General features: G+C 42.1%; 2 protein-coding genes across 2 annotated transcripts in view; one reads left to right on the forward strand and one right to left on the reverse strand.

The window, feature by feature from the left end:
• Positions 1-11,552, forward strand: part of LOC108900391 (triple functional domain protein-like) — a 40,552-nt gene extending 29,000 nt beyond the window's left edge. The window contains 23 exon segments of the mRNA XM_051065506.1: positions 1,074-1,169; positions 1,289-1,437; positions 1,532-1,598; positions 1,803-1,906; positions 1,994-2,063; positions 2,147-2,236; positions 2,325-2,417; positions 2,601-2,651; positions 2,751-2,828; positions 2,993-3,184; positions 3,652-3,832; positions 3,931-4,197; positions 4,296-4,801; positions 5,652-5,899; positions 6,246-6,387; positions 6,490-6,517; positions 6,668-6,830; positions 7,052-7,136; positions 7,138-7,174; positions 7,264-7,342; positions 7,529-7,729; positions 7,891-8,029; positions 8,824-11,552. Of these exon segments, the coding sequence (XP_050921463.1) occupies positions 1,074-1,169; positions 1,289-1,437; positions 1,532-1,598; positions 1,803-1,906; positions 1,994-2,063; positions 2,147-2,236; positions 2,325-2,417; positions 2,601-2,651; positions 2,751-2,828; positions 2,993-3,184; positions 3,652-3,832; positions 3,931-4,197; positions 4,296-4,801; positions 5,652-5,899; positions 6,246-6,387; positions 6,490-6,517; positions 6,668-6,830; positions 7,052-7,136; positions 7,138-7,174; positions 7,264-7,342; positions 7,529-7,729; positions 7,891-8,029; positions 8,824-9,381 (3,624 nt within the window). The 3' untranslated portion in view covers positions 9,382-11,552.
• A 4,758-nt stretch (positions 11,553-16,310) lies between these two features.
• The window catches only part of LOC108900407 (growth factor receptor-bound protein 10-like), a 44,214-nt gene continuing 38,538 nt past the window's right edge, over positions 16,311-21,986 (reverse strand). The window contains 1 exon segment of the mRNA XM_018701435.2: positions 16,311-21,575. Coding sequence (XP_018556951.1) covers positions 21,429-21,575 — 147 coding nt within the window. The 3' untranslated portion in view covers positions 16,311-21,428.

Genomic DNA, 21,986 nt, shown 5'->3' on the forward strand with positions numbered 1-21,986 from the left:
GTGAAAATTCAAAAGCCCTCTTGTTCCCATCATCCCCTGACCCCTCACTACCCCCTCCCTCACCTGCCCTGCCCACTCGTCCTCATCTCCCTTTTACCCTCTGTGCGTTAACCTCATTACCCATGCGAGTAATTGGCATCTCTAAACGCTGGCGAGGCCAGAAGGGCACACAGCCTCACCCAGAAAACCTAATTGGGGAAAGTCTTGAAGCACAGCACAGCAAGGGTGAGAGTCTCCTGAACTATATATACATACACACATACATATTCCTCTTTCATTCTCGCTCTGTTAGCATCCTTTCTTTATTTCAGAGACCGTTCATCATCTCCTGAGAAAGCAACGGAAACATCTTCCATACAGACACCACTTTTTTTCCCTGACCTTCTCCCCATCACCATTTTCTGACATTTCACTTTTTCATCTTCATTTCATTCATCCCACTTTCAGCCTCATGTTTTTACCTTTTCACAGACAGTTTTGAAAATTTCATATACTTTCCTTTTCACTTTCTTTTAACCTATAAACAGGGGTTTCACTAATGGAAGCAACTTTTTGGAAATCTGTTTAGATTACAGCATTGAACATATAACAAACATTCTCACTAAGTCATCACTTGTACGAATAACTGATGTAAAACATTCACTTATAATAAAACTAATAAAGAAACAAGCTGTTAACAAAAGCTAATCTTGAAATGAATCTTAACCAAAACTTTAAGCATGCCTTTAACCATAAAATAATATTAAGCTGTTTTGCTATTCCATCTATGGACTGTTCCAGCTTTTTAAATGTAGGTCCACATTTGTGGTTTAATGAGCTTTGATGCTTTCACACAAAACAGATCATAAGAGTATCTATTACCTGTTTTAGAGATGAAGAATTTGCTGTTTTAAATAGCAACTTTAAGTCCTAGATGTCTTTAATTGCCATAATTTGCTCTGTAGGAAGAGTTGTATTGACACCAGCCAAAGAGCAGAATTAGTGTTAGCAGAAAAGGTTGTTGTATTACCTGGATTGTTAGATTCTTATGCTTGTTTTTTGTCCCTCCTCTCATCTCTCCATTTTTGTCCCAGACCTCTTCTCGTCTGTCGGTCCGTCCATCCAGTTCGGAGACACCCAGTGCTGCTGAGTTGGTGAGCGCCATCGAGGAGTTGGTCAAAAGCAAGATGGTAGGATAACAGAGAAAAACCAGAACACATCCTATGCATCCTATTCTAAATATGAATGTGTATCAACTTAGTGCCATTCAGAGGGCTTCATTACAGTTAAGCTTTTTCTCCTGGTTCAGGCTCTGGAGGACAGACCAAGCTCTCTGTCAGTGGAGCAAGGAGACAGCAGCTCTCCCTCCTTCAACCCCTCTGACAACTCCCTCCTCTCCTCCTCCTCCCCCATGGAAGAGATGGACGAACGCAGGACAAGCGTCCTCAAGAAAAGACAGTATGTGTTCATCCATGTACATATTGTATGGTAGTTTTGGGAGTTTTCGTATTTCTAAATTTGCTGTCTGTTTTCCTTTCTTTCTTTGCTGTAGTTACATTCTGCTGGAGTTGGTGGAGACGGAGAGGGATTATGTCAGAGACCTTGGGCTGGTGGTGGAGGTGAGTTGAGCTCTATGAACAGTGGAAGAGCTTCATTAGTTGTACATTACTATCGGACAGATGTGAAATATGAACGGTTTTTGGGGTTGAAGTAGTTCCACTTTTTATTCTGTTTGGGATTATAAAATGTCACAGAATTAATTTGCTGAACTTTATAGACTGCCTGTTGTAAATTAGTTTTTATGTGTGTGTCTGCATCACAAGGGCTACATGAGCCGGATGAAGGAGGAGGGCGTCCCTGATGACATGAAAGGGAAAGATAAAATCGTGTTTGGCAACATCCACCAGATCTACGACTGGCACAAAGAGTATGTGGTGCACATGTACAGATGATACCAAGCTTTCTCCGATCAGATTCACTTGCACAGTAGCTCACTTTCTCCTCTGTCGCTCAGTTTCTTCCTCGGGGAGTTGGAGAAGTGTTTGGAGGATCCTGACAGGCTGGGACCACTCTTTCTCAAACAGGTTTGTCTTCAGTTAATTTCTGACTTCTGCTTTACATGTATACATTTGGTCATGTTGTAATTGCGTGTGCTCTTTATACTCAGGAACGGAGACTAAACATGTACGTAGTGTACTGTCAAAACAAGCCCAAATCAGAGCACATCGTCTCGGAGTACATGGACACCTACTTTGAGGTATGAGCCCATTATTTTGAAGCGTTTACCCTCAGATATGACAAACTTGCATCTAGCTATGAGTCTCTAAAGTAACCTGACTTTTTAGGACCTGAAGCAGCGGCTGGGACACAGACTGCAGATCACAGACCTGCTCATCAAACCAGTCCAGAGGATCATGAAGTACCAGCTGCTGCTTAAGGTTGGTGTGTTAAAATACAGCAGGGGGTGCTAGAGCTCCACCTGCTGCTTATTCCCCTTGTGACATCTTCTGTGTCATTATACAGTGTTTCATGGTCTGCTATTTATAAACATACGTCGCCACTATCTGAAATCAAAATTGTAGAGTTTATATTTTTTACACGACTTTTCTTTTGTGCTTCAGGATTTTTTGAAACACTCTAAAAAGGCTGGGCTAGAGTCTATGGAGTTGGAGGTAAGATAAGAGAACTTAAAGCTCCTCTTAAATCCTCTAAAATGAACTAAACATGTTCAGGAACCTCATCAACCTTCTGGTTATTTCTGACTCTTACAGAAAGCAGTGGAGGTCATGTGCATTGTGCCAAAAAGGTGTAATGACATGATGAATGTCGGCCGGCTTCAGGGATTCGATGTAAGAAATTACATTAAATAGAAAATTATGCAATAAACTAATATAGCTCTCATTTTAAAGCCTTTATTAACTCACTTAACTTCTAAATTACATCATTCCTTACCGTCTCTTTTCTCTGCTACACCCAATCTGTCCATTTTCATGGTGTTGTTCTTCCTCTCCAGGGGAAGATCGTGGCTCAAGGCCGCCTTCTGCTGCAGGATACATTCATGGTGTCTGACCCAGAGGGCAGTCTGCTCGGCCGGATGAAGGAGAGGAGAGTCTTCCTCTTTGAGCAGCTGGTCATCTTCAGCGAGCCCCTCGACAAGAAGAAAGGTTTCTCCTTGCCTGGCTTTCTCTACAAGAACAGCATTAAGGTAATGGATATATGATGTATGTAAGGGTGTGTGTGTAGAATGTTTGAATAGGTCACCAAGCTCTCTGATAAACTGCTTGTGGAGAAAACATAATCAGTCTTTGAGCAAGTTATAAGCTTTATACAAGTTTTATAAACTTGTTTAGTTGGGAAATTTCAAAGTCAGACACATTTTTTCATTGAGAAAAAGACTGCCATGTTATGCAACATCAACAGCGTCTCCACTGCTCTTTATGGGAGCTTTTATCCTGAAAATGTAATCACCTGATTTACCAGACATAAACCTTTAGGCCTTTTATCTATATATCATTGGAGGAGTAAGGCAAAAAAAAGAATAAAATAAAACCCAAGGTTAAGAGATGATTCATTGATAAAAATAAAAAAAGACAACATTAATTGACTCATTACCACAGTTAATTCTCAGTAATCATCTGATATCTCTTTATGTTTCTTTTTTTCACTCTGCAGGTGAGCTGTTTGGGTCTGGAGGAGAATGTAGACGGCGATCCCTGTAAGTTTATTCTCACCTCTCGGTCGACCAATGGCACCGTCGAGTCCTTCGTGCTTCACTCCTCCCATCCAGGGGTGCGTGAGGTCTGGACCCTTCAGATCAGCCAGATACTCGAGAGCCAGCGCAACTTTCTCAATGGTACACCGACACACACAAACACAAACACACAGGACATGCTGTATAGAATGAACTGTTAGCTACATGTTTGCCCCTGTCTCTTTTACACCTCATCACAGCTTTGACCTCACCAATAGAGTATCAGAGGAACCACGTAGGGGCGAGTGGTGGGTCATGTGTGCCTAGCATGGGCGCTCCGGGCGGAGGCAGCAGTGGGTCCAGTGCACCTCCTGGAGTTGGAGGTGGTAGTTCCCAGGGTAGTTCCATCCCTTCAGGACCCCAGGGTGGCTCTCGACGACCCTCCAGAATTCCCCAACCCTCTCGCCTGCCCCAGCCCCTACGCCACCACCCTGGGGCCGACACCGACGGCCCCAACAAGATGTCAGGTAAGGAACATCTATCCGTTCTGTATTTGTGAGAATTGTTTTGTTTGGTAAAATGAAAGATGTTACTGAGGTGTGAGTTTTGCTCACTTATGGTCCAGGTTCCCCTCGTCCTGCCCCTCCTCCCCTACTCCCTCCAGGGGGTAGCCCACAAGGCAAGCACCCTATCCAGACCCCGGAGGACCAAGCGCAGACCCCCACTCCTGCCAGCGCTGTAGCCCCTATTCCACGTGCCACAGTTGGGCCCCTGCCCTCTACACCCACTTCCAAACAACGGCCTGGAGCCGTGCCCCCTATGGCCTCCCCCCTGACCAATCCTAGCTTTAGCAAGGACGTCCTCCCTCCTCCCCCACCCAGCCCCGGTCAGAAGACCGGATCTGGATTCTGGAGCTCTATGCCAGGCTCTCCAGCCAGCCGGCCTGGCTCGTTCACCTTCCCTGGGGAGGCAGGAGAGAGTCCGGTCCGCCAGAACTCAAACCAGATCCAGACTGGCTCTGGATCTGGGAGCCAAACCCACAGACACTCCACGCACAGCAAGGATGCGGACCGCATGAGTACGTGCTCATCGGCCAGCGAGCAGTCCATCCAGTCCACCCAGAGTAACGGGGTAAGACCACTACCTGCTGCCCAGTGCTACTCCGACTAACACCGAGGCAGGGGGAGGCCTGGTCTGTCCTGTCTGCCTGCTGTCTCCTGTCCTGCTGCAGTCAGCGCTACTAATCTGTCCCCTACTACGCATCTCTGACAACCTTCACTGCTCTTCAACATCATCCTCTCTAGCAACAGTTTGTCAACATGTTTTCAGGTTCAAAACCTCTCTACTGGACCTCGTTCAGCTCTTCAGTGATTCCCTGTCAAGGCTGTCTCTAGATTTTCTTACTTCTAACAAAGCTTATACTAACACCTGACTTCCTCTTGGCCGTCCTTCACCTCCTGCTGTCTTCATGGTGTGTTACTCAAATCTACTTTTCCTTCAACTAACCTCCACAACGTTTGTGGCTCGTCTACAAACGTACTCGACCAAGATCCTCTCATTCAACCTAATGTTCCTCATCTCGTCTTTGCCTGGAGCTGCAGAGCAAAGACGAGTGAAATGGAAATCTTCATCTTATTCCTGCCTTTCTTCATCCACTTTACTTTTTCAAGAAGAAAATACTGAATCACTGTTTTTTGTCTTTCTTGTGCTTCAAATCTAATCTTTTTATGGAGACTGTTTTCAGTGAACAGTAAACGATTTTCGCTGTTTTTCCTCTTTGTTTTCCTACTTCTTTTGCCTTATCGCTACTTTTTTTCACTTTATCTCATCAAAACTAGCGTTTCTCTTGAGATTTCAGCATTCAAGACTTAAAAATATGTGGTGTTATCATATCTTCTGCCTCCAAACATTAACTGCAATGAACCATATGGATTTGTACTTACTATTTTCCACATGTCCTTGCTTCCTTCCTGTGGTGCAGAGTGAAAGTAGCAGCAGCAGTAGCGTATCCACCATGTTGGTGACCCAGGACTACATGGCTGTGAAGGAGGATGAGATCAGCGTCTCTCAGGGCGAGGTGGTCCAGATCTTGGCCAGCAACCAGCAAAACATGTTCTTGGTGTTCAGGGCAGCTACCGAGCAGGGCCCCGCTGCCGAGGGCTGGATCCCCGGATTTGTGCTGGGACACACCTCGGCTATCGTCCCCGATTGTCCCGAAGGATCCATCAAGTAAGAGCTTTGAAAAAACTGTACCAGTATTAATTTTTACTGTTCTGGGCAAAAAGGAAGTAGTAGGTAAAGATTTATTTTTGCAACTTATATTCACCTATACTTCATCCATATTAGTGGTTGCGAGCTGCTCCTGAACTGTTTTTTTAAATACAATAATGAATAAACTAAGTCCAACATATTGGTAAAACAATATGGTATTGATGAGTTAGTTGACTACATTGTTTCCTGCATTTAGGCAGTATACCAAAGTGTTAAAATCTGTCCTCTCACCCACTTATTTAAATAAACCTTAAACCTAATAAACTAATAAACCTAGACTTAACGAGTCCTTTTGTTGTCTCAGCAGGAAGTCTTCATCCTGGCACACGTCCCTGCGCATCCGTAAAAAGTCTGACAAGAAGGAAAAGGAGGCAAAGAAAGAGACCAAGCTGGAGAACGGTTACAGGAAGTCCAGAGATGGCCTAGCCAATAAAGTTTCTGTAAAGGTGAGTTTATCTTTACGTCTGAGGGAATTCTAGTACCACTATTAAGTTATGTATCTGCCCCACAGTGTATTTTTTACTCATGCTTTGTGTTTTTCTTTTCAGCTTCTAAATCCAAACTACATCTATGATGGTAAGTCTTAACTTCTGAAGATAAGCAAAATACAAGGCAAAATCAATTAAGTATTCTATCAGAAGCATTGATTAAGTGCTTTAAACAGCTGAATTTTAAAAGGTCATCGCTGCATCTTTTAACTCACATTTTTTGTCCTTTCTCTTCCAGTTCCCCCAGAGTTCCTTGTACCTCTGAGTGATGTGACATGTGACAGCGGAGAGAGCGTCACTCTTAGGTGTAAGGTCTGTGGTCGACCGCGGGCTGCTGTTACCTGGAAGGGACCCAACCAGAGCAACCTCACCAACAATGGACACTTCAGCATCGCCTACAGGTAAGAAGAAACAGGCTGAGTGTCTCTACATGAGTCATTTTGTATTAGGTAAATGTTACTAAAGCTCCATCAGGCTGCAGTTTAGATTATCTTTTGGATTTAATGCACTGTGTAATAGGACTGTCACTTGTTTGTGGTAGTACAGTTGAGGAAAACTCATGCTATAGTGAAGAAGTTGATTTTTGAAATCAGATGTGATTTAACGTGTGTGTCTGTTACAGTGATACGGGTGAAGCAACACTGAGGATAATTGGCGTAGCCTCTGAGGATGATGGTGTTTACACTTGTATTGCCACGAATGAGCTAGGGCAGTGTAATGTCATCAGCTAGCCTCAGAGTGTTGGGTAAGAGTGCCTATACAAAACAAAATACACAGCATCAAATCTGCCAAGTCTAGAAATTAATCGATTGTTTGTGGTGTTATTTGTCTCAGCTGTGTCCACTGATGGGATCAGAGTGAGCTGGAAGGACAACTTTGAGTCTCACTACACTGAGGTGGTTGAACTGGGAAGGTAATGTTATCTTCTTAAAATATATCCATATTTTCAAGCAAAGTTAGACCCATATATAGATTTTGCCAACACACTACACCAAATTAGCCTTTTGTTACAAATGGAGAGTAATAACATGACAACCATAGTAAGTACTGTGTGAATACACTGACCGCTGAATGTCTGTCCACTGTTTCTCCTCACCAGGGGTCGTTTCTCCGTCGTGAAGCGTTGCGACCACCAGGGCAGCAAACGTACGGTGGCGGTCAAACAGGTGAACAAGAAATTGATGAGGAGGGACCGAGTGACTCAGGAACTCAATCTGCTCCAGAGGCTCCAACACCCCCACATAGTCAGTCTGATAGACACGTATGAAACCCTCAGCAGCTACGTTCTGGTCCTGGAGATGTGAGTACAGAACAAAAAATAAACAATCACACAAAGAGTTTTAGAATCAACATGTTACACGTGTAGCTCATTAACATCAAAAGACAAAATGTTTGCACTTTCACTCTTGTATGTAAATGTTGCATTCTTCCATTCGATGTTTTATTGTGTGTGTGTTTCAGGGCCGACCAAGGTCGTCTGCTGGACTACATAGTGAGCTGGGGGAATCTGACAGAGGAGAAAGTGGCCTGCTACCTACGGGATGTTTTAGAAGCTTTACACTACCTGCACAACTGCAGGATAGCACATTTGGACATAAAAGTAAGTATTTTGACTGTGACTTGCTCCTACTGCAGGACTACATTAAAAGATTTTGTGAAATACACTTATTTGCCTTGTTGAGAATTAGATGAGAAGATTGATACCACTCTGATCTGTGGGACAAATATGAAGCTACAGCCAGCAGCCAAACCTTAGTGTGTTTGTTTTTTTTTTGTTCAGATTAAACAAACAACATATAAGATGTTAGTGAGGAGCTGGTTGGTGTGTTTTGCTATCTGCAGAGGGCTAGGTGTTTTCCAGTTTACAGTCTTTATGCTAATCTAAGCTAACCATCTCCTGGCTGTTGCTTCATATTTAACAGACAGACATGAGAGTGGTATTCATGTTCCCATCTAACTCTGGGCAAGAAACCAAATAAGTACATTTCCCAAAACACAGAACTACTTCATTAAGATGCATCCAGACGCCAGGCCTAAAAGTGTTTGAAAGCTATTGACTGGTCTGAAGTGTTTTACCTTTACATAGTGAAATGTCTCCTGTCAAAATTCCAAAACACCTTACCTGACCTCACACACCTGATCTCTAGTCAGTCATCATGCTGGTTAAAGGTCACACAGTGCCTTTCTGGTCTTATATGGATCAACTTGCAGTTGGATTCTTTTTTTCCTTTGAATATTGAGGGTCAAACTCCAGACTGCATTATGTTTCACCTGCAAAAAAAAAAAGGTTATACTCAAAGTAAAAGACTGGAAACCTAACTGATTGAATAAATATATAATAAGAGTCAAGTAAACAAGACTAATGGGGATACTTCACCTTTGCTCTTGTTCCAGCCTGAGAACCTGCTGGTGGCCCACAGCTCCAGTGGCCAGCCAACGGTCAAACTCACAGACTTTGGTGATGCTGTCCAGCTCAACAGCGCCCACTATGTTCACCCTCTGCTGGGCAGTCCTGAGTTTGCCTCCCCAGAGTTGGTCCTTGGAGAGCCGGTGTCGCTGACCTCTGACCTGTGGAGCCTGGGCGTGGTGACCTATGTGCTGCTGAGCGGCGCCTCCCCCTTCCTTGACGAGAGTGCCGAGGAGACCTGCCTGAACATCTGCCGGCTGGACTTCAGCTTCCCCAGGGATTACTTCCAGGGCGTCAGCCAGGCGGCCCGAGACTTCGTCTGCCTGCTTCTGAGGACTGATCCAGGCAGGAGGCCTCCGGCCGGGCTCTGCCTACAGGAGCCGTGGCTGCAGGCAGGTCTGGCTGACGGCCGGGCCAGAGCAGAGGGCTGTCTGGACACCTCCCGCCTCATCTCCTTCATAGACAGGAGGAAACATCAGACTGATGCCCGGCCAATAGGAGGCGTCAGGAGCTTCATCCAAAGTCGCCTTCAGCCCCGAGTTTGAGTCCTGAAAAAGGATACACAATTCTGAACAGCCTCACCAGTCTGACCAGACCATCAGGCACTGGACACACACAGTCCAGTGTTGAGGCTAGAGGGGCTGCAGTTTCCTTTGGAATTGAGCATCTTGATTGTCTAGATGTAGAAGAAGGAGAAACAATGAATGCTGATCTTATCCTCTTTCACAGAATGTTGATTTACTAAAGTCCTGTAGTCCTTAGTCAATTAACTGGAGACCTCTTGAGGTCTTCACCCAATCAGAGCCCTAGAGAACAGAGTTCTCACTTACCACGTAAATTAATGGATGCCCTTGTCTACTGCTGCTTGCTGGTTTCAACTCAAAACAGATTTTGTAGTTAAGTGAACAAAAATCTAAAAAAAAAAGAAAAAGAAAAAAAACTTTATGAAGTAATTTATTTTCCTTTGCAAGAGTTAAAGCTGATCAGAGGAGCCAGTTGATCGAGCCTTGACACCACTGCACAGATGCAGAGCTTTCAGGAGAAAGTGATGCCAACAAAGCTAGTGATAGCGCTGAGAGCAAACTGCCCTCCCTCTTGTTGCTAGAGAGGGACACAGACGTGCGTTTTTGCTCTTTTACACTAAACTGTAACTCAAAGACATTTGAGAAGCAGCCCTTTCTTATAGAAACAATGTATAGAAAGGAAAAGTACTCTCTCTACGTTTCCAAGAAAAAAAAACAATAATTGTAGAAAATGCTCATCAGTTGAAAGTTGCTGTGCTACTTTGGACTCTGTAGACGGTGACTGAGCTTCTTGACTTTATTGAGACATTTATACGTGCGATCAGAGCTTTTTGATGGCTGCGCTTACATAATGTACCTAATCTAAGATACCATAATGACCATGTTGCGAGTAACAATGCTGCACTGTCCAATCTGAGAAGAAACACTAGACATCCATTGTTTGCTTTTCCTAGAACAAACTTGTGTTGCGCAGATATGAGATGTTTAAGCCTTACCTTGTATATAGACTTCTGCCTTCTTTCCCCTCACATTCACAGTGGACTCCTGCTCATGGACGGCAGGAGGAGAGACTGTCAGAGCCTCGGTGGCAGCAGCTGGTTGCCAATCATATGGGAATGAATGTGGAGGAGGAGGAAGACAAATTACTGTAAATGCACTCATTGTATGTTATGTTTGATTATCATGTGCAATGTTGCGGCTTTAACATTTTATGCAACTATTTATGAAGACATCTGTTGTATCTGTAATAAATCTAGAGAAAAGCATGTACTTGGTACTGCAAGCACTGCTGGTAGTTTGTGTTTATTTGATCTTTGAGTGTTACGACTTCCAGGCCAGGCCATGTTAGAGGTCACAATCTACAATCATTATGGTTTGATCAAAAATAATTTAACACTTTTTGTACTGTATGCCTCTGTAGTATTGGTACACCAAAGTTGCTCTAGCTTTATAGTACTTAATAAAAATGTTTTATTGTGATGTTTCACTTGAGTTAGGTAATCTATGACCATGTGAAATGATTGTTTACACTAGTTACAAACACCATGTTGGAGGAACACAATTAGTTTACTTAGTCTCCTGTGTCCTTTAATAAAAAGGCAGGAGATTAAAGAGACAGTTACTCTTGTAATTGACAGAGAATGGAGCAAGAGCTGAACGGGAGATTGTAGTGCATCATTTACTAAATGGTGTTCTAACTTTATGTACATATACTTGTTGCCAAAATATTTCTTCCATAAATTCCTGTTCTTTATAAAACCTACCCTAAAAACAGCAACTAACCGAATGGTGTTTAGAGTGATTAGTTTGCTTTCCTGGAATATATAACCACAAAACTATACATTAATCCAGTACGGGGTTCGGATGTGTCGCATTCAAACAGATTCTACCGGGAACAGAAGTCCTCTGTTACCTTCCTATTTATTTTAAAGGTGTGCACAGACCATTAGAAACGAGGAAACTTGGACTGGATACCTCAGTTTAGGGTTTTTTTGTTTGTTTTGTTTGTTTTTTTCATTGTTTGTCTTTTTTGTCATGTTTGTTTCCAGTTTCATAAATTACATGTTTGCTATTTGTTTTTATGTTTTTTATCTTTGCATGTATATTTCTTTGTACAGATCATACATATTTTCTTGTGTAAATATTCTCATTTTGCCATCAGTTATTTGAAAATTAAACATAATGAACACATATTTCTTTAAGTATTGTTTATTAATTATGTTTGTTTTTTTTCATTTGAACAACTACATTTTACACAGATTTAATTAAAGCGGAGATGGAAAATTAGCATTAAGTTGATTTGTTTGGCTCTATTCAATCAGCCGTTCAATGATCAGATCAGTTGATCTGAGTCAGCTCTGGATCAGACTTGGTCACTTGTACCTGTTAATAATGCTTAACTTGTAGGGCGTATATCAATATTAACTTTTGAGAATTTAAAAAAGAATGATACATTGGAACAAAGACTGTGACATGTATGGTCTTCAGGTTAGAACTCTCTCTCTGGCTGATAATCCTTAAACTCCTTAAGATGTTTTTTTTCTTAAATATGACCTGTGACTCCAATTTCACTGGGCCTGATCTTGGACACATCCTCTATTCTGTAGCATGAGCTCAAGTTTAGTAAGCTTATTACAGATAATTGATTACTGTCTTGTGTGCCAGCAGATAGGTAAGAAACTGCAGTACAGAAATGACTCATATCTTTAAAGTCCTTTAGGAACAGCGTTATAATTTGATATTTTGTCCCCCTGAGAGCACTGACCAATCTATTTTTCAACTGTAAAATGTCCTGATCACCACAAATGGTGATAAATGCAATTAGCAACCAACAGAATGTCAGTGAGGTGTTGCTCTACCTCAGATCTCCAGAGCAGCTTCAGGGCTCCTTGAACTACAGGACTCTGAAACTCTGAGAGACAAACATTCTTCAGAAAGATATCCCCTCATCTGGGGTTTGAATGATTTTGGGGGAGAGCACTGTCAGTAACATGCTGCTCAAAAAACTTCCACAGATCTGGTGACTGTCAGCCACAGCAAACAGTTTTTTTAATTTGTCACCCCTCTATCTCTTAATCTATTTCTCTAATTATTAAATTCAAAAATGTTAGCTTAAGTGTTTGTCAAAACATCAATATTACTAATCTATGATCAGATTTTTCTAAACTCTCAAACAGTCTCAAAAATCTAATATTGATGGATTTGACTGATTTGACCACAGCCTGTGACAGGTGACAGTGATGTTACTTGGTTTTTCTTGGCACGTTCTCAAAAAGTAACTAAAAACTATTTTCAAAATCTGTGTTTAGGTTCTAGTCCAAAATACGGTCTGCACTGCCCTCAAGTGGCTCTTTGCTCACAGTAAGAAGTTGCTCTACAGGCCTCAGAGAAGAAGATATTTAACAATAGGGACTTATATTTTATGTATTATTCTCTAGTTGTTAGTTTGATTTTACCTTGAATCAAGCTAATGTTCATTATGTGTCTGCCTTGTCTATAATAACAGTATAGTGATTTCTTTTTCATCCTCACAACCTGTAAAGTAAATGAACTGTACTTATTTAGCACCTTTCTGGTCATTTCAACCACTCAAAGCACTTCACTACTTCACTACACATTCACCCATTCACACACATATTCACACAGCACTTATTCTTTACACAGTGCTCTTTGACATATTAACATGCACACACGCATTGGTGTGTGAATGGGGTTCAGTATCTTGCCCAAGGATACCTCAGCACTAGGACTGAGGGAGCTGGGATCGAACTCTACCTCCTGAGCCACAGCCGCCCCAAAGGTTTCTGTTTGCACACTGACATTAAGAGCAAAGTGCTAACTTTGACCTGTGGCAGATATCTGCTCTTTCTATGGGCTGTATCAAAAATGTAATGCAAGTGAACCAGTCAGACTTTTATGTTTTTCTTACCTTGCATTTAGCTTTCTTTGACTGGGTTTGTTGTGGCCATGTGGAGCAGCTCCCTCACATCAGACAGGTCCATGTTTGGATTTCATGTTTCTGAATGGAGCAAATGATTCAGACACTCATTGGAACAGACATTGACAGCAGTTTCAGTGCAGACATTTTTGGTTGGTCTAGAACTTCTATAAACTTTAATGTGAGAATGGCTTTGAAACTCTGAAATGTTCAGAATAATACACATGTATACATGAAGTGTCACACACATTCTTCTCACACAACATACCAACTAAGAGACAGGAGAAGTTATTAGCAATTGTTTGAGGTGCTGAACTTTTCTGGTACTTTCTGCAACTGGAGTGTCCAAGTGCAGTGGGACATTCTAGTGTTGTTCAGCTGAACTGTTCTCAGCATTCACAGCTCCAATGAGGTTTCAACTGCTTTCAGCAGCCACTGGCAGTTCAGCGCCTCACACCTCAGAGCGTCCACTGTTACTGACACAACTACATGTTTCAGCATTAAGTAAGCACATGCTTAAAGTTTAACAGGTATATTCATGGAAAATATATTATGGAAACTGGAAGGCCAACAGCACCACACATACACACTGTAGAAAGGATGGGAGCTGAGTGTGTGGGGGTCATGTGGGGCCTAACAGCAAACAGATTCTGTGACACTAGAGGATAAACTAAAGGAGAGAGATGGGTCAACCAAATATTGACAGACTGACCCTAGCTAAATACTAGAATGGCTTTATTTTTAATAACAGCCATCAAAATAAAAATATGTGACTATAATATTTATAGTAGTAATGAAGCTGAAATTCCTATTTAGATCACAGAATCTGACAGTGTTACATAAGATTCAAAATCAAATAAATAGCCTACATATTATTCTCTACTAGTTTACAATGAGTTAATTTCCATTTAACAACTTCTGATTCAGCAGTTTTACTTCTTGTTGTGAAACTGAATCACACATCCTAGTTAAAGCCTAAACACTGTTTGAAACCTCCTGTCAGTTTTGTGAAACTTTGAGATATTTGTGAAAACACAAGAAGGGCAATTTCACAGCTTTTTTCTCTATCTGAACCACATCAGATCAGATCTAGATCAAAAACCACAACGCATAGGCTGGTAAAATCTAGACTAGATTATCCCAGAGAACCTAAACACTTTAAAACACAGTTAGATTTGTGAAACCTTAATCGTACTTGTGAGTAAAGGTGAAAACGCAAAAAAGACGATCTAGACCAGGTCTAGATAAACCATTGTACTGCAACATTAGATTCTATTAAAACTGTACTGATAGAGAAGCAGATTGATATTTATGCATGGGAATGTGTCAGGTTAGTAAATTTACAATTTAATTTAATTTAAGTTTCTCACTGGAGCATACAGTGCATTCAGAAAGTATTCAGACCCCAACATTTTGTTATGTTGCAGCTAAGAAGACTGTAATTGCTTTAGCAGTAATTAAAGTCTTAATGGGAGTGACACAACAAGCTTTGTACACCTGGACTTGGGAATTTTCTGCCATTCTTGTCTGCAGATCCTCTCAGGCTCTGTCAGGTTGGATGGGGACTGTTGGTGGACAGCCCTTTTCATCTGTCCAGAGATGTTTGATTAGTCTTTCTCACAGTCTGAGAGTCCCTCTGTTCCTTTCACGTGTCTTCAATGAGGAAAGGCCTCAATCTGGCCATATAGCCCAGATCGGTGGAGTGTTGCAGTGATCGCTGTCTTAGCAGAGTCTGAATACTTCCTGTGTGTCAGCGTGACGGTTCAGTTTTTCCTAAAATCCTGTTTTGTCTTTGTCGTCAAGTATTGATTTTAAAGCTACAATCTAACAAAATGTGAAAATTTGAAGGGGCCTCCACACTAAAGCAGCTGCTTTTTTTTCTTAATAGTGAGCTGTTGTGACACTGTGGAAACAGTACTCAATGCTAAAATCTGATATATATTTTTCTACTACAGCTCAACAGCATATAGGCATTATAATGGACGTGCCACAGCAACCAAAGAAAATAATCTCCACTTTATCGATAAACACAGTTGGTAAACAGCAGCATGAGAACAACTGGCACACGCAGCAAATACTTACTATGGTGAAGTGACGCAGTAATCTCCGGCTGGTCCCAGGTGACCACAGCACGGCCAGAAAAACTCCGCTTCCGCCTTCAGATGCGTGTTTTTTGTGGTCCACAGCTGATGTAAGGAACAGCGACGAGCTGGCTGCTCGGCCTAAACTGAAGAAACAGGTGAAGCTGCTTTCTGCGATGTAACATTAACATGGAGGGCAGCAGCAGGTGACTGAACTGATTACGACTGCGGCTGCAGGTGTGCGCTGATGACGTCACTCAGAGCGTGAAAAGTTTTTTAAATGCGCCGCCATGTTGTAGAGGGGTGCGTTTGATATGTGTTACAGCAGGTGAAAACGTCACGTGAGTATACACAAAATAAATAAATAAATAAATAAATAAATAAATAAATAAAAATGATACCCACTTTCAATTAGTTTTTCTCTGGATGTATAACCTTAGCAAAAATAATTAGAGACGGTACATTTTTTTATTTTATTCATTTGGTAACTTTAATTTTTGCCTTGCCTTGTTTTTGTTTTTATTCTTCAGTGTTCATGTTTTCCCAGCAAACAGGTAACCTTTAACCTTTACATAAGGCCCGCTAAAGGTTGTACTGTTTGCAGCCATTAATAACTATTTATTAATTATTAATTTTGTGAAACCTTAAAAGAACCTTCAAGGAACCTTTAGCGATTGTTCCCTGAAGGTTCTTTTTTTTTTCAGTTTTAAAGAACATTTCTGGAACGTTAAGAATCTCCTGAATTACCACAGGGGGACGTTCACTCTAAGGGTCCCTGAACCAAAAATTGTTTGCTGTGTTTCTGCTGAGGCAAATGCCTGATCTGACCCACATCCTCTGAATGATGGGTGACAGGACACCATACCATCTGAAAAGTAAGAAAACTGTGTTTTTTTGGGAGGGAGGAGAATAACACACCACCAGTCCAGCCATTTTTGGTTTATAGCAATGTTGTCTTTTATTCTAATTTCCAATAAACACAGAATATATCAGTCCCTTATTTGTACAAAAATACCTGAACAGGATACAATGTAGATCCAGGAGCCGTACAGACAGAGTGAAGCAAAGTACAGTTGGGGGGCAGAGGGGGTCTGAATTTTTTTTAAGATTATGGTTCATTTGCTCTTTTTTCATTCCCTGAAATGTTTGTTTGCCTTCAGCTTATGATGACTTCAACCCAAAAATAAAGCACAACCAACACTGAGTCAGTTTTACTTGCACCTACACTGTGAGTCACCAGTGTCAGTGGAACTTGTATGTAATGTTGACCTGACATTAGGATTTAGTTCCAGTAGGATTATGTTTCACAGTCACAGCTAACTGTAAATGAATGCAGTGAGTGGACAGATGGAAACTATGAACTCGTTAATGTTCAGAAACAAGAGGCACCTGCTGCAAGAATAGGCTTAGTTAAGAAAAAGCATTTAAAAAAACTTTGTTATGCACCTTAAAATCAGAGTAAATGGACATATTGAAATGCACAATCCTCTTGAGCTACAGCGTATAATTGCACTACTTGTGATGAAAGGTGTACAAAAGCTGCTAAGAATATCCCCAAAGGGTTAAGTGTTGGTGTGTGTGTGTGTGCTCGCGATGGAAACCCACTGGTGTATGTGTGTAAGTGTGTGCATGTGTGTTGAAGGTTAATATCCATCCAAACATTTACTAGAGTGTTTTCTTGAAGGTAAATGAGTGGAATCAGGCGTGACAGACAGAGATAGAGGGGATATTCAAAAGATGTTGTTTTAAAACAAAATGGCATCAGAATTGGATGCTGGCAGAGATGAAGACTCTGTCAGCCTGTCAGCTTATATGCACAACTGATGTTAAGAAATTTGACACATGCCAAAAATCCAGTTTGATCTCTTAAAATAAAAAACAGCTTAATTTAATACTGTATATACTGTGGTATATTCTTTTTATATATATATATATATATATATGTATATATATATATAAAAGGTCATTTTGTGGCAAACCAAAGAAAATACACAATAATGTCAATATACACACAATCAAATAATGGAAAAAAGGACAAAATAAATCATTCTTCATTTTACATGGAGTTATGAGCAAAAGCATAACGCCCCATACATAGTGATCTGTGACCTAGGTACAGTGTTAGATCTACGTCTCCATAGCTTCACATACTTAGAAAACAAATGATACTGTACACTGGTATAGTCATATACTTGGACTTGTGTATAGGATTGCATTGTAGCACAGTGATTAAAAATGGAGAGAGGAGGAGAGGATGGTGATTCGTCCCCCGCTGACCCATAGCGATGTGGCTTTGCATCCCTCTCTGACCGACAGGAAAGAACCTCGACTGAGGACTGGGAATGCTGGGATACCTCCAGCCAAACTCCTGTCTCCTCTAAATCCACGACTTAGCTTGACTTTAACCGACCAACAAGCAACTTTCCTCTTACTGTCTCTAAAAGGCAAGTATGATAACCGGCAGAGTTAGCAATCCTGAATAGTGAATATAATAATAACAGTCTGGCCATCCACACACACACATACACACACTTATTCACCACAGGGTCATAGCTTACAGGCTGGACACAGGTGGGATAGGGGGCAGGGGGTTCAAGCATTATCCAATCCCTGGAGAGAGTCTGCCCTGCCTGACTAGAAAAGGCCTGACTGGTGGAGCCCAGAGCTGGTGAGTCAATCAAGTCACACGATTGGTGGACCAGTGGCGGCAGTGGCTTGCGTGTCAATGACAGTACTTAGAGAGTTTAGTTTGCCTGGCAGGGAGTCTGATGGCCTCGTGCTAACCCTGTTCACTGCGAATCTGGCACAGGATGGAGGGGAGGTGCAGGTGAGGGCGGGAGGGGAGGAGGACGAGGCTAAGCAGGTGTTATGTCACATGCCTGCAGCTTTTTATTTACTGGTCACACGACAGCAGGAGAGGGCAGAAGAAGAATAAAGGACCCCAAACATGTCTTCTCTAGGCTCCTTCAGTACAGTCAGGGACAAATGTAAAGAAAAAAAAATCTATTCAGATGATCTGTTTATGTAAATGTAGCATGAAAATAGTTAATCTAATGACATGATGCTTCATTTGTAGAAAAATTAGATCAATTCATGCAGTCTGAGTGCTGCTTTTAGCCCATTCAGTCTCATTGACTCTGTTAGTGTCTTTTTCAATTCTACCACTGGGGGGCACTAGAGCCAAACATTTTCAAATCTCCTACATATTGGCTTTAAAGTGGATGTTTTAATTTAAAAATGTCACCATCTAAACCAACCTTTCTAGTATACCTGTCATGTTTCCTTCTCACTTAATATCCCAGAATGCTTTTCAACAACTACCAGAGAGGCATGACCACGTCATTTTCAATCAAATATTGGTCAAAGCAATTGAGCAAACTAGACAAATTATAAGGCTAGTGGATGTTGATTGATGTATCAATCTCCTTGATAAATGTATGAATTGTTGTGAAACATTTGAGAGAACGCGATCATCACTTTTTGGCATTTTCACTTAAAGTATTGATTACTGATTATCAAAATAGTTGCCACTTAATTTTGAGCGAATCATCTCGCTGTAAAATAATTCTGGAACACAGATAGAGGCTCTTCCTGACAATGCAACATGTTGGCTGTGATGCATTCTGGTCTACTGAGGTGACTGCTGGTGTAGAAACTGCTTTCTCACCTCTGCCATAAATGATTTCCTCTCTGTATGACTGATGACTCTGAGGGATTGACACCACAACCGAATGTTAACCACCTGATGCTACCAAACTAATGTGCAGCTGCTGGAAATATCTGACCAGGATGTTACACTTTAGCCACTTATCTGCAGAAATAATACAGCACCAAACAGGAAAATGGGGCCCAGAGATGCACAGTTGCATCATCAGTACCTGTTTTCTGAATTGTTGTTCAGTGGATTTCTACTTTATAGTAATAGTCTGACATTTCAGGAAATACATTTATTCATCTTCTCGCTCAGCGTTAGATGCTACGCTAAATAAGAGGCTAAAGTTAGGCAAAACCAACCACAAACTGTTGCTTTTCTATTTTTACTTTTATATGTTTTGTATGGATTAAACAAAATATAGAGAAAATATAGAATCAGTTAGCTTAGAGGTACTAGTAGGCTGGTTTTACCTTTGGACAGAGCCAGGTTAGCTAAAATCCCCAGGTTTCCGGTTTTCAGCTGCTGACAGCAGGTTCAAATTTAACTTCTCATCCAAATCTTGACAAGAAAGTGATTAAGAGTATTTCCACAAATGTTAAACTGTCCCTTTAACATAATCTTTAAAACTCTCAATGTTCTTCCATCTTAAAATCGTATATGTGTTACTGTATGTGCATTCAAATACAGCTTTGATTTTACACAAAAGGCTCACAATTTTCACTTAAGGCGAGTGAAGCTCATTCGACTGTGTGTTGACACACAATGGACTGAGTTCACATTTCAAGTCATTTGTTCAATTCCATATTTAAACACAAAAAGTCATGGGAGTGCTTTTGTTGATTTGTCTTATCTGGAGTGAGGGAAACAGTGGTCAGAATCCGAACGTGACAGCTCCAACCCATCAATATCAAATCAGGTTAATTTAAATGTGCAAGTAGTGAGCTCAAGACAGACTTAGGAAAAGAAAATGAACATTCAAAGACAAATTCACCAACAGATTTAACCCTTTGATTTAAAAAAAAAAAAAAATGACTGAAATGGTAGAAGCTTGGGGGTGGACACACTTTTCAGGAGTCTATTTAACAGTCTTCCTCCTCTTCCTCACAGTCATGAGACCGTGTGGCCAGGTCAAGAGCACATTCGTTTTTTGTTTTTTCTTTGCCAGTGGTGTGGTCATGTTGGTACGAGCCACACGTAGGTCCAAGATGTTCCCAAACCTTTCTGAAAGGCACTGCGTAATCAGCCGTGACTCTCTGCTCCCACGCCACTGTAATCCAATCAGAGCTGATGGAAATTCACATGCATGCTATTCAGAAGGGGTGGGGGGTAGGAAGGGAGGGGGTGAAGGAGGAAGAGGAGGACGACGAACGGAGAGCAGGCAGCTTCATTTAGCTAGAGGGAACAGCTGTCGTCTGTCCGCCCGGGAGTGCAAAACTAGTTCTGCATTGAATCAACAGTAATCAAACAGCATTAAAATGACATCAAGTAATCAACTCTACAAGAGAGGCCTGTTGCAGCCTTCCTGATAAACATTCCTCTGTCCTTTCAGCAAACCCTCACCACTGCACTGCTTGTCTTGCCTTTAGCTACTTCTCTCTTCTCTTCCGACTTTTCTCTGAGCTTGTATGGCGGCGGGATCGGCGGTAAGGGGGGGTTGCACCAGGGGGGATTGTGGAATAGGACACAGCAGGGTGTCAGCTTATCCAGACTGGACTGCACAGGTTGAGAAAACTCCTGGGTCGAGTTTGATAAGATCCAGAGAGGTTCCCGTCCATCCCTGATGATCGATGAGGAAGTCAGAGGGTGGCGCTCCCCGCCCGCCTCAGTAGCGAGGGTGGGGCGGGCACCACAGCTTATCAGGCCTGGAGGATTGGGGGGGGGGGGGTTGATGGGAGAAGAACGGTGAGGGACTTTAGTGGAGGGATCCATCCAAGAGACCCGCAGCACTCCTGCTTAACAGATCTTAGCACAACACAATGAATGGTCTCTCTCAAGGGTCAAAACAGCAATTACAAAACAACCGAGTCTCCGTAACAACATCGCAGGAGCTGGGCGTCTGCTGGGTCCACAATCTGCAACGCTTGCAGTGTCCGAACGGTTCCCACTCAAACATCCAAACAGCGGTAAGGCAGAGAAAAGCACGGCGCACTGGGGACATCAAACCTGTGACGCTGGCTGCTGCTGAACTGTTCACATCCCCAAAAAACTTGACCTTTAACTTTTCTCTATCTCCTCAACCTCATTGCGTTGGTGAGGGAGGGGCAGATGAGGGAAGGGAAGGGGCAGAGTCTCTGAGTGAAAGGTGTGCAAAAAAAGGGTGGAGGTGGAGGTGTAGGTGTGCGTGTGTGCGTGTGTGTGTGTGTGTTGTGTGTGTGAGGGGGGGGGAATTGCAGTGTCACAAGGCCACGGCGGTGCAGGGGTGTTTGAGCTTGCAGGGCAGCACTCCTCTGTTGAGCTGGTAGAACTCCACCAGGTGGATCAGGTCGGTGAACTTGGTGGCGCCGTCATCGAGGCTGAAGAACACCTGACCATCCTCCTCACACTTCAGACGACAGCCAGCGGGAGGAGAGAGGACAGTTAGCCATCACATGACAGTAAGACATGGTTACTTTTATCACTATGAGCTACTGAAAGAACATGTGACATTGTCAGACACACATTAACAGGCTAATCTCATGTAATGAACTGGTCAATAACAGTTTCTTTAGCCAAGCTAGTGGCTTTAGGTACGTCAGTGAAGGTCTGTCAGTCAGTCCACAACTCCGGTCCACACTGAAATATGTAGTTTAGTAACTGGGATATAACATAAAATGAATGAATGAATCAAACTAAATCTGTTTGTTAGCACAGTTTTGATTTTGCAGTGATCTGTCTCTTTGTGCCTTGTTCGAATGGATTTTACCAATGACCTTGACACATTTCCCGCAGCATTGTGATCGTGTGTGTGCCATGT

Source organism: Lates calcarifer, linkage group LG3 (genome assembly GCF_001640805.2).
Source record: "Lates calcarifer isolate ASB-BC8 linkage group LG3, TLL_Latcal_v3, whole genome shotgun sequence".
NCBI classification, from domain to species: Eukaryota; Metazoa; Chordata; class Actinopteri; family Centropomidae; genus Lates; species Lates calcarifer.